General features: G+C 30.9%; 1 protein-coding gene across 6 annotated transcripts in view; it reads right to left on the bottom strand.

The window, feature by feature from the left end:
- MICU3 (mitochondrial calcium uptake family member 3) overlaps positions 1-13,249 on the bottom strand; it is a 76,224-nt gene that overhangs the window by 25,886 nt on the left and 37,089 nt on the right. For 4 of the 6 annotated variants that reach the window (XR_004953332.1, XR_001595027.2, XM_016129816.2 and 1 more), the window contains exons 6-8: positions 11,846-11,928; positions 8,803-8,874; positions 6,253-6,291 (exon numbers count right to left, since the gene is read on the bottom strand). Coding sequence is in view for 4 of the 6 variants with exons in the window: in XM_016129816.2 (XP_015985302.1) it covers positions 6,253-6,291; positions 8,803-8,874; positions 11,846-11,928 (194 nt within the window). In the remaining 2 variants the exon portion in view is untranslated. The remainder of the gene's footprint in view (positions 1-6,252; positions 6,292-8,802; positions 8,875-11,845; positions 11,929-13,249) is intronic. The other 2 variants (XM_036228609.1, XM_016129826.2) reach the window with 1 other exon arrangement.

Below are 13,249 nucleotides of genomic sequence, written 5' to 3'. Positions count from 1 at the left end.
CTATTTGCTTTGTAAAGCCATACCTTTTCCCTACTTCCAAACACTTTTCACCCCTCCCTCCCTCCCTTCCTCTCTCTCTCTCTCTCTCTCTCTCTCTCTCATACACACACACACACACACACACACACACACACACACACACACTCACATGTACATAGACACTGATTACACTGGAAAAATATTAACAACATAATTAAAGAAGAAAGGACAGAAATAAGAGGGAAAGTAAAGACAGAACAAAGAGGAAATAAGGAAGTCAGAGAAAAAGAAGACTGATTTAGAGGTGGGAATGTGTCACTGTGATAAGTAGAATAATGGCTCCCTAAAGTTGTCCATATCCAGACTGGCAAATACCTTAGATACAGTTAGGATCTGAGAAAGGTTATATTCAGAGAATAGGAAAACTAGGGGGAAAAAAAACAACAGCAGCACATAAAATCAAATGGTAAACTGATTTTTACTATTAGTAATATTTAAAAACACATACATAAAGAAAAATAAAAAAGATAAAAAGAAAACTCTATCTTAATAATTGATGCCACTATGACAACTGAGGTCTGAAATACAATAATCTGAGAATTGTAATTTAAAGTTTCATGGGACTTCAGTTCCCCTCAGTGTATCAAAGAAACACACACACACACACACACACACACACGCACACGCACACACACACCCCTCTCTTCTGGAGAAAAACACACCCTTAACCTGGTCCTTAAAGATCCCCACAGATGCATTCCAACAAACTATATGCTCACAATATAAATTACTAAGCACAAAAGAACATAAGTTACCATAAGTGAGAACTAGCAGAAACAATAAACAACAAAGCCAGACATGCAGACTTTGGATATTAAGTTTGAAGAATATGAAACTGTATTTGGAAGGATTTTTTAGGAAAAATTGACTACCAATAATTATTAGGCTGATTAGAGAAAGAATCAAATAAAGCTTCTAGAAATGAAAAATGGAACCACTAAAATTTAATATCATATTATACATAGCTAGAGAAAAAATTAGTGAATTGGAAGATAATATGAATAAATTATATAGACTACAATGCGAAAAGATAAAAAATATGGCTAATTATTAAAGAGAAGTTTAGAGACATAGAATAGAGCATGAAAATCTATGAAAGCTCCAGAAAGTAATAATAGAGGAAATGAGAAGAGACGATATTCAGAGAGATTGGCAGTGAATATTCAAGAAAGAAAGAAAGAAAACAAACCTCATATTATTTGAGAAGTTTAAAAAATTTCATGATAGATAATAGTAAAAAAAGAGATATACTAGAATAAAACTATAAAGAGTATACTAGAAAAGAATACCAAAGGCAAAGAAAATCTTAAAAGTAGCCACAAAGAAAACAGATTACCTACAAAATAATAGAAGTAGGGTTGACTTTCCAAGTTCAACAACAGAAGTCAGATGACTAGAATATCATAATTTGCTGCAAATGTCAACCTATGATAATATATATAGTAAAATTATCTTTCAAAATAAGGGCATATATGCATATATTGAATAATTATGATGTACACCTGAAAGTAATGCTATATGGTCATACCTCAATTTTTAAAAATAATAAAACTTTAAAAACTGAATTCATAGAAATATAACAGATTGGTGGTTGCCAGAGGAAGGTGTGTGCATGTGTGAGCGGGGGGCAGGGATTGGGAGTGGGGAAATGGGTGAAGATGGTTAAAGTCCTGGGAATATAAGGTACAGCATGGTGACTACAGTTAACAATATCATATTGTATACTGAAACAGAGTAGATCTTAAAAGTTCTCATCACAGGAAGAAAACTTTGTAATTATGTGAGGTGATAGTAAGTTAACTAAACTTACTGCAGTAATCATTTTGCAATATATACAAATATCAGGTTAAGCTGTACATCTCAAACTAATACAATATGTCAATTACAACTCAATAAAACTGAAGAAAAATAGGGCAAAATGAAGATATTTTTAGAGAGTTTTTTAAAATAATTTACCTGAAAACCCTCACTTGAGGATATACTTTGTGAGAATAAGATTATGAAATCTAGGAAGGGGTAAGATTAACAAGGGGATTAGTGAGTAAAGAATAGCAAATATGTAAATAATTCTAAATAAACACTGATGGTATATATTTAAGAAGCCTAACTTGTGGATTAAAAAAAAAAGACAAAGGTAAACGTTATGAAATTTCAAGTACCCATGCCAGGAGGAGAATAAAAGATATTAAAGCATTGTAATACTCTATTTTTAAGGAAGAGAGTAAAGATATGGCCTAATCTAAGACTTTATTCTCTTAAGTATATTTATTGAAATTTCAAGACTGACTACATGGAAAATAGAAATATAATGAATGTCTTCTAAACTAGTAAAGAGGAAAATAAAAAGAGGAAAAATAAGCTTCAATTAATTCAAAAGAAGGTAAGAAGAAAAGTATACAGAATGGCTAAAATAAATCCAAATAAATTAGTAATCACAATAATGTAAATTGACTGAATTTTCCAATTAAAAAGCATAGATTATCAACCCAAATAAAAAGGAACCAATAAAATACACAAAATATGCTTTTTAAAAAGACACACCTAAAATATAAGGAGAGAAGGATGTTGGAAAAGATGTACCAGGCTTCTTTTAATGACAGGCTAGTAAATAGCAGCAATCTTCTCATTGAGAATAACTGAAAAAGCTGGATAAAATATAAAACAGACATGTCTTTAGAAGCATCTGAAAGACACAATTTGCCTTTGGTACTATGTTGACAGTCGCACTAACCCTGTAAAAGCAACGGTGGGTAAAATTGCTGAAGCCTTAGCATAATGATAGCAAGTGGCCACTGCATTCTTCAGAAGTCATTACATTCTTCAGTTTCATACACCCACACTAAAAAAACAAAGTTTCACTTAAGAGTGTACTTGAAGAATAAACTTATAATTTTGTTTAAATTGATCTTTGAGCACACATCTTTTTAATATTCATGTGATGAAACAGGAAGAATGCATAAGACATTTCTCCTGCCTACTGAAGTAATATGGTTGTCTTTAGAAAAAGCATTTGCGTGACGGTTTGTGCTGCAACATGAAGTAGTCCCTTTTTTCACCATCAATTATTTTTTCATGAAAGAACAACTAATAGAGAAACTATAGTTGTTCAGACTTTGGTATTTGGCAGACATTTTTTTGAAAACGAACCAAGAGAGCCTGTCACTTCGAGGGAAACAACGGATAATATTTTTTGCCAAAGTAACATACTGCAGCAGATTGGACACAGAAGCATCTATGAGAAACCTGCTGTCATCCGGGCATTAAAGAGATTTGCAAAGGATATAAAATAGCGCTCTCCTCACTATTTTTAAAGTTATTTTTCATAAAAAATGTTTAACATGTGAATTTCATTATTTTAAAAATGGATTAGTATTTTTAAATTTTTTAGTTTTAATTTATAATATGGTAAATATATAGATAACCAATACAAACGAGGGCTCTTTTGACTCCTCAATAATTTTTAAAAATATAAAGGGGTTCAGAGACCAAAATGTTTGAGAACTGCTACTAGCAGCAATAAGAGTGAATAAACTAGGACTACGTACAACAATAAAAATGAAATTGATAATCACGATGTTGAGTCAAAGAAGCAAAACAGAAAAACTCATATAATATGATTCCACTTACATAAAGTACAAAAATGGGTAAAACTATACTGTTTATGATACATAAGTAGGTGGTAAAACCACAAAACAAAGAAGTAACTTACATAATTTCTGAACTAAAAATATATTTTTAAAATCAGAGAAACTTTCATCATAACTAGAGGAAAAAATAGAAAATAGAAAAATAACACAAAATATTAATAAAAACAAGAGTGATATATTTATTCTAACAATAGATTTTAAGGCAAAAAATATTCCTAGAGGTCTAGAGATAATGTATAATAGAAGATTCAATTAACTAAAAAGATATAAGTAGTTCACATTCTTATATAGGTAAAAACAATGCTTCAAAACATATAAAATACAAAAATAACAGAATTACAAGTAGATACTGATAAGTCTATTACTGTACTAATTTAACACTAATTGACAGATCAAGCAGACAAATCATTAGTAATGAGAGTTGTAAAACACAATCAACATGTTTGATCTAATATATATATCTTGATACATATTATCTATCTTAAAAATATAACTCTGTACCCAAACTGGAGAACATATAAATTTTCAAACACATACCTTTTATGAATGTCAGCATTTAGTTCATAAAACAACTCTCAACATGTCAAAAACTATATAAAAATTGATACATTTCTGACAATGGAAATAGGTTAAGATCATTTTTTAAAAACTCTGCAAAGTCACATAAGGCCAAAATCAAATATAATTGACTTCTGTATTATTTATTTTTTTTAACATTTTATATTTCTTTTCATTACTGTGGTAAGATAATCAAGAGTTGGCTAGATGAGAAACAGAAAATTCAAGGTTTGGAACAGAAAAGGTTATTAGGTAACTATCTTCATGAATACTGAAGCAAGAAATGTAGCAAGAAATAATCTGACAGAATATAGGCAGAATCTATTGTAGGAATGACTAAATTTTGGAACAAGCCACTACAGAGGCCATAGAATCTCTTTCTCTACAGTAAAAGTCAAGAGGGCTTCTGTCTTTACTGAGGAACTTCTTAAAGGTAAAATCTTAGGTTATACTTAGCTCCATGGATTTTACTCAAAATAAGATACTTTTTACTCCAGTTGATCTACAAACCTAGAAACTAGCAGATAATTGCCAGTTAATGCATAACATTATACTAATATATTTGCAAAAATATACATCAATGGCATTTCATATACATTTTCAGGTGGAATTTTTCCTAATTTTAGATGAAATTTCCTCGTTTGAAAATTATTTATAAGTTTAAAGGAAAAATATGAATTGCCATAGTTGGAAAATAGCTCATGCAATGACAGATTAGAAAATAAATAATAAAGCCGTAGTATTAACATTGAAGTTTTACAAGGCATATGGCATTATCTATGAAATGTTCATCATATACATTCTTACAAATTTTTGAAATGATTAATAGGAATCTTTTTTAAATTTTAAGAAAATAGTAGACATTATTTAATGGAAAACAGTAGTAAACTGTAGATCAAATTTAAAGTATCTCATAAGAGATCAAAACAATTAGTCCTGTGGCTTCCCATGGACTTGACTTATTCTCCAACCCATTCTAGGTCCAACCTTGTGACTTGGCAAGATATCTTAGGTTTATTTAATGCTAAATCAGCCTCCAGTGTATGTTCAAATCTAGAACTGAATTAGGTTTTATAGTTTGGTTTTATAATTTCGATTATCCTATACAGGAGGCAGCATGGCTACTTTTAGAGTTGCATATTATAGCTGGAACACTTTCATCAGAATAATACTGAGGCAGACACCCTGAAACCAAGGGCTCCTCTCGGTTGGAATCTGTGTAATTTGAGAGATCCTACTAAGCTTGGAGAACTGTGCATGTTTACATTCAAATGGGGGCTGTGGCCTATTAGTTGTCTGTAGCTGGATTAATCAACAAGCTCCAACTTTCCCGGAGAAAGCAATGAAGAAAGCTTGGCATAAGAAGAGTATATTTGGAAGATCATTTGCAGGAAGTCCCAACTTTTTCAGGTAAGAAGAGTCTGAAAATCATAATCCTCTAAGAAATAACATGAGATACATTGATATATTAAACATATCAAGTGTCGCCTTATACCAGACTTTTGTATAGACTACAGGCAGTAGGCAGGCATCAAGGTTTTAGAAAAAAATTGGTAGAAATACTGAACACTAAGAAAATATCATCCATTAATATACTTCTTTATTAGACAGAGAAAAGAATGTATACCAGATGGATAGCTCTAGTTCTTAAATATCTGTGTTCTGCAGAAGCATAACCTGAAAATCTGCTCCATGATTTGTATTTAATTCTTTAAATACTACTTAAAAATATAAAACTTCAATTGTTCTACCCGAGTGTTTGGTTATTGTTCACTCATGTTTTTCTTATTTTAATTTAAAGTTAAAGGCATACAACTGCTCTGTAAATTTTAGGCCTCTCATAAATCTAGAAAGGAAATGAAAAAATTTGTCTTGGTTGTACCTTATTATATTCAATAAATTCATAAACATTTTCAAGAGCAGATGTAGCTTTATGTAATGAAATAACATTATTAAGTATAACAGGTGAGACTATTTACATAAAGAACATTTAAAGTATTGTACATACACTATTAGTAGGTGAATGGTATCCATAAAGTTGAAGACGCTGACATAGAGCACAAAGGGCCAAATGAAGTGTCACATTTCAGAATGAACCCAAGTACAGCAAAAGGAAAAAAAAAAAAAAAAAAAAAAGACGACAAAATAATCAATTAGGAAGGGCAAATCATTATGCTACATTCTATATAGAGTACACACACAAGTGGGATAAATGTTAAAGATGAGTAGCAAAGTTTTAAAAATCTCATATAATTAAACATTAAATAAATCTCTGCTTATTTTAACCATTTTCACTGTAACTTTCTGATAGAGCTATTGCTTTAAGTAAAATATGTTCCGCCAAAGTATGTGGTTTTTAGACATGCTTCAGCAATTCTCTATGCTATGGGGAAGGGAAAAATTGAGATGTAGCAGCATGCAATGGAAATGGTATGAGAGACCAGCAGTGGAATCTTGTTCTGCTCTTGTTAGTGCCATGACCTTAGGCAAGTCAATGAATGTCTCTAAAATTTCCTCATCTGTAAAACAGGTATGATACTTACCTGGGAGAAATATAATGAGGACTAAATGGGAGTAATATTTATAATGGCCATAGCAGAGAGCTTAGCACATAGTAAGTGTCCCAAAAAATGTTCATTACCTCTTTCCTTCAGAAGCAGTTTTATTTTGGTACGTAAATGTTTTTAAATTTACTTTTGATTTAATTTTGATTTGGGTATATATTCAGTGCAAAGTAGCTATATTTGTAGGTTTTACAATTGGCTAGCTTTTTTTGAGTGTTTGTCAAATTTCACATACTGTTAATAAGTGGCTACATGTTTTAGCTCATTTTAATCCCTATAACAATCACATGTAGTCATTATCCCTATTATCTCCACAAACAAATGAAGGGACTGAGGTATAGAGAGGTTAATGACCTTGCTCAAGGTCACCTAGGTAATGAATGGTAGAGCTGATATTCAAACCCTGATAAATCTGGCTGTGCTATAGTGTCTCTCTAATATAATATCTACATTTTCACTACAAACTAAATTTCAATTGCTTCAAAACTCAAAAATTTCATGAGTTCATACTTGCAGTATTTAAAATGTGACGACTATTAACAATAAGTTACCACTAAGTGTCATTCTTGTTCGACATAGTCACAAATATTTGTAGAAAGCTATATTGTTGCAGAGTGCCAAGTGTGTACTAAAGATTAATTCTGAACTGTTTTAAGGAATAGTTCTGATACATAAATTATATAAATGAGATTTCAGGAGCACTAATTAAACCATGTGAGATAAATACCTATGAGGTAACTGTGGAGGTCAATGATTTTAGTAGGCATTCCTTTATATAAAACAAGTTATGTATTACTTATAAGTTATTCTTATGTGTTCTTTAAAACAAGTCCCCTTCCCTATATTTGCTACAGAATATTTCCTTGATCTATAGGTGTATAAAGTCATACAATTTAAGGTATGCTGATATAATTTAGTCAAATATCCTATGAAATAATATGTATTTCATAATCTCAATTCTTTGCTTTTATTCATATAAATATATACTTCAAAAATCTATTGGGCTTGAATATGGCACCCATCTGCGATGGATAATCCGTATTTTTTTAAAAACTAATCCTTATAATAATTAGAAAAATAAAAAATGTTTTAACTCTCTGGAGTTAATTATTTGAATTCCTGGTAGACCAATGCAAACCACTAATTTACAAATGAAACAACTGTCATTCACATGCCAACAAAATTCATCTTGTTCTGCTATTTAAAGCATCACATAAAGAAATACGCAACAGTAGGTAAAAGTGCAAATTTTGGAGCTGGACAGACATGGGTTAAAATCTTGGCTTTGCCATTGGATAGCTAATAATTTACTTAACCTTTCCCATTATCAGTGCCCTTATCTATAATTACAAATAATAAGAGAACTGTTGGGTAGATTAAATAAGAAAATGCATGCAAAGCATCTAGTTTAGTACATGACAGTAAGGTCTCAGTACCAGTTTGTTATTTTTTATTATGTGAACCTAGGATATTGTCAGGCTAAGATACTTGGGACAAGCAAAAGGAAAACTAGTAGGAAAATGGAGTGAATAAGATGAAAATATCACTCATCCTTTAAGAAGAATCTATATTTTTCTAAGAATGCAACAAAACATACTATTTCCTCATTTTTATTTCAACATTCATATTGTTATAGTATTACTAAATTCACTCACATGTATAATTAAAGTCTTTGCAATTCACCTTTAAATTTTTACATGCATAATGATCTGTATTAATCTATTATATATGATATACCCTTCAAATCTCACAGGTAACAACATGAGTAAAAATGATTTAATGAATGTAATTATGGATACAGATGTTTAATATCAATATTTGATTTAAATATTGATGTCAATGTATATAAATACTGAAGCAATTTTTCTACATAAGAACTTTAGAAAGTTTTCAAGGTAATAGCTCCAAAGTTACAAACTTTAATTGTTTTGCAACATGAATAAAGTAATTCTTATCTAGAAAACCCACCTGAAACCACTATAAATTATTCTTACCAGCATTGCATGCTTTTCTTCATCTCCTTTAGTTTCTCTCTTTTCGTTTTTTTTCCTGAATATCTCTTGAAGCTGAAAAGGAAACCCATCAAGAATCAAATATCAAACAACAGTAAATTCTAAAAACAAAGAAAATAGTTAGCTTCATCAATGAATAACATTTAAACTATTATATATTTTTTTCATACCAATTTTTTTTCCTGAGAAAAATAGAAACATCTTTCGGTATTAGTAACCTATGGTTAACTGTACAAAATTATAGTTTTATTTTATCTCTAAGGCACAAAGACATGAAGTCAGTGGCACACACTTACATTAACAAGGTCTAACTTTAGCATTTACGTTCAACTTTATATGTATCTGTACTCTCCTAGTAAACATAAAAGGTAAAGATGATATAAATAGCCATTTTATTTTCTATTTTTCCTTTTAACAAGCCATTAAAAATCCCTCATAAAAACCTCTTCAACAACTTAGTATTTTCTTCAGAGATTGGAACACAGAAGAGAAACTATGAAATCATTCTTTTCCATGGTAGGAAAGAGAAGAGATAAAAAATTAAGAGATGAAGCCTCTTGAGGTATAAGGAACACTGGATAGAACTCAAGGTGTCTATGTTTGAGCCCATCTTCTGTTATACACTAATTTTATGGTAATGGAAAGGTCACTCAATCCTGTCTGGGCTCCAATTTGCCTACATATGAAATGAAGATGGACTAGGTAACTTCTAAGGTCTTTTTTCAGGTACCTGAGCATTGTGGTGGGAGCATGGGCTCTGCACATATAACCCCTTGAGCAAGTTACTCTAATTATTTATTTATTTTTATTTTTCAATTATTGTTGACATTCTTCAATATTATTTTACATTAGTTTCAGGTTTACAGCCTAGTGGTTAGACATTTATATACTTTACGAAGTGATTCCCCCAAAGAGTCTAGTACCCACCTGCCATTGTACATAGTTATTAAAATTATTTAAGGCTTTTTTTTCCACATCGGGAACATGGAGATAATGCCTTACCTTATACGAAAATTCTTTCTCCAGTTTTATTGAGATATAATCGATAGGTCTTATAAGAAAGTTGTGCAGAGTAAATAGTATAAGCAGTTACTCAGCACATTGCCTGTCACATAATAACTTTCCAATAAATATTAACTATTACTATATATGGTGTTATTTCTTCTTTAAAGTCCCATTTTACAAATGGAAGCCTACTCCTACCTCTATTTAAAGTTTTCTGGCGAGGTCATTGTGTAATGTGAAGTTATCTAAACTCTTAATTTTGTATGGCAATAATTGACAGCCATATAAAGTGTATTACCTCCCAAAATATGCAATAACAATTAAAAATACAGTACAAAATATAAATAATTTATTAACACATAAATTTATTTCCACACTTTTTCTTAGTGAAAAGTTTTTTAAGCAAAGGTTATTAATAATCGCTTTATAAATAGGCACAAAATGATAGATTTTAGACCTTTACAAATAACTTAGCCCAAGTCTACCTTTTGCTTTCAGGAGCTCTTTGCTGTTTACAAACAACAAGCAAAAGCAGCTATCATAAGAATATAGAATGGAAAGAAATAGAAGTTCTACATAAATGTTTTTACCTTCTACCCCCACAAACAGACAGTATTCCAAAAACAACTATACGAGCAACTCCCAATGGACCAAGTTCCAAAAATCGATCTTTAAGTCAGTAGGGTGGAACTTGGCAGTGCTGCCATAGGAAGTTTACTGAAAATCATTTAGATTACTAGGCCCATTATGAAAGTCCTAAAATATGTATACTATCATAACAGAACTATACTACAAACTATATCTGCCCATTTAACGATGTTAGGAAGATATTTCTTTCATTGCAATAAAAACTGAAAACTCACACCTCCTTGACATCCTGAAAATCACTAGAATGAGGAATCCCTCATGGATCCAGCTCCAATGGCTTGGCTCGGGGACTGTGCCCAGGCAAGGGTGATGCGGGAATTAAATTAAGTTGCATTAAATTAAGCCTTTTGATAGATACTAGTAATTATTCTGCTTGCTTCCTTTTTAATGGATACAAATTAGCTTTTGATAAGATTTTTTCTCTCTCATCTTTCCTACCATGGAAAAGAATGATTTCAATTTCTCTTCTGTGTTCCAGTTTCTGAAGAAAAAAACTAAGTTGGTGAAGAGGTTTTTCTGAGGGATTTTTAATGGCTTGTTACAATGGAAAAATAGAAAATATAATGGCTATTTATATCATCTTTCCCTTTTCTTTTTACTAGGGGAGTATAGATAAATATAAAGTTAAACATAAACGCTAAGGCTGACCTTGTTAATGTAAGGAATCAATTAATGTTAATCTCTATTTTGGAGAAAAAGCCAGAATAGGCATTTTGCCACAGAAGTAGATGTAGCATATATGGGTAAAAAGAAATAGAAAAATTCTGGAAGATGGAGTGTGGATGATATGATGAAAGAGCAGTTGATGATGTTGCCAGACCAGCTCCAATGCTGGACTAGTCAGGTGAGAAAGATCGAAGGACAAATGCCTAAGAACAACCTTATTACTCCCACTTTAGATCAGCCTTTGGTCAAAGGCAGATGGGAACAGACAAATGGGAACAAGACTGGAATACAAGGTAGAAATGTGTGAAAGATAAAAGGAGGAATGAAAATCATAAACCCTAAAATAAGAAAGAAGGGAAGTTCCTGTGGCTGAGATGTGATTGAATGGCTGATAAGATGGGGACTGAGTATTAATTAAGGATATATCACACCTCAGGACTGACTTATCCATTGAATGGAAAATATTTGACACATTTTAAACTTCCAGAAAAATGTATAAATGACTATAATCATCTTTTACACTGAATGATTTACATTATACAATGTAAAAATTATGCATATTATATAATATACTTCTTTATTGAATTAAGTAAAAGCAAAAAATTTTCACTTTCTTCTACAAAAGTATTCCAAATAATGCAAAAACATAAGAATATACATAAACAATATTTAATTATGGATAAAATGTAGCATACATTATACATACCACCAAAAACTCCTTTTTATCCACCATCTCATTGCCATCAGTGTCAAACATGTTAAAAGCTATTCTAAAACCTGCATGTGGCTCTGCCAGAAAAAAATAGGAAAAGTATTTATAAAATGGGAAAATGTTTTAAAAGTCCAAAATACATATTAGTTGTAAAGAGTTATTCATAGTCTTTACAGAAATACTTTCTTTAACCAAAAAATTAAAAGCAGTTACTATAAATATAATAAAAGCTAGTATAAATATAAAAAATATAATAAAAGTATACACATTTTTGCTTAATACCACTTAAAACAGAATTGATAATATACTTTAAAAGTACTTGTATGATACTTATTGCATAGCACCGACAGTAAAATTTGACTTTCTTCTGAAAATATTTTTTTCTTATCCAAAGTCTGTCAGTTTGTTTAAAAGGAGTATATGAACTCATCGCATCTGAAATATTTTCAATATGTTCAACTACTAAGAGAAGAAAAAAAATAAAAATATGATACCAATGAACCAGCCCAAATTATAACGGAAATGACCTATGAAAATAAATGTCAAGCACGAGAGAGTACATATTTGAGTTTAAACTCTTAGAAGTTTCCAAAACAAAAATACAAAAGAGGCTTGAATAACTAATTCCCAATTCCCCCAAAATACAAGGAACAATTACTTTTCTGAGACAGATTTTCATACACTATGAACTGCTTTAATTTAATAAATTCTATCATAACGTTCAATCCCTTTTGTCTTTTCACTTCTAAAGCATAAAGAAAACTTGGACAAAAGAAAACTTGGATGTGTCCTTCAAAGAAGATCTCAGTGTACATGCATTTTTCAAAACATCTGACCTACTCTTTCGAGATGACTGGTAAGAAGTTTAAATGGGACCTCCCACAGATACACTTGTGAAATACACTGTTGTGAAATCTTGAACCCAGCAAAAGAGAAGCACACAGACCTACTTTCTTAACCGGTAATAGCTATCTCTGAAAATAAAGGAAATGGAAGCCAGTCTTTTACGCAAGTTCATTTCTTGCATGTATTTTAGTAATCTAAACTTACTTTCATTACTATTCACTTGAGAAAGAAATAAAAAGTTACACTACCTCTGAAAACCAAGCTTTAAGCTTTAAAAAAATCTTGAAAATACACATAGAAAGGAAGCCCTAACAAGCATAGTCTAGAAGGGAAAATAAAGTTAAAAAATAAAAAGTAAAGAGAAAACTATAGACAGGCAACATAAATTATCTAACCTACTTGTTGCCATTCCTCTTTTCACATTTTTCTTGGTTGGAAGCTAAACAACATCCATAATTTTAAATTCAAACTCCTAGAAGTTCCTAAGATATGTCCTAAACCCCCAAAGAGTCATAGTATCCAAAGATCTTAATCTTCCATAGTAAGCAAAAA

This window comes from Rousettus aegyptiacus, unplaced genomic scaffold (assembly GCF_014176215.1).
Source record: "Rousettus aegyptiacus isolate mRouAeg1 unplaced genomic scaffold, mRouAeg1.p scaffold_m13_p_11, whole genome shotgun sequence".
NCBI lineage: Eukaryota > Metazoa > Chordata > Mammalia > Chiroptera > Pteropodidae > Rousettus > Rousettus aegyptiacus.
The sequence above is the reverse complement of the archived record's forward strand: the minus strand, read 5'-3'. Positions and strand labels throughout refer to the sequence as shown.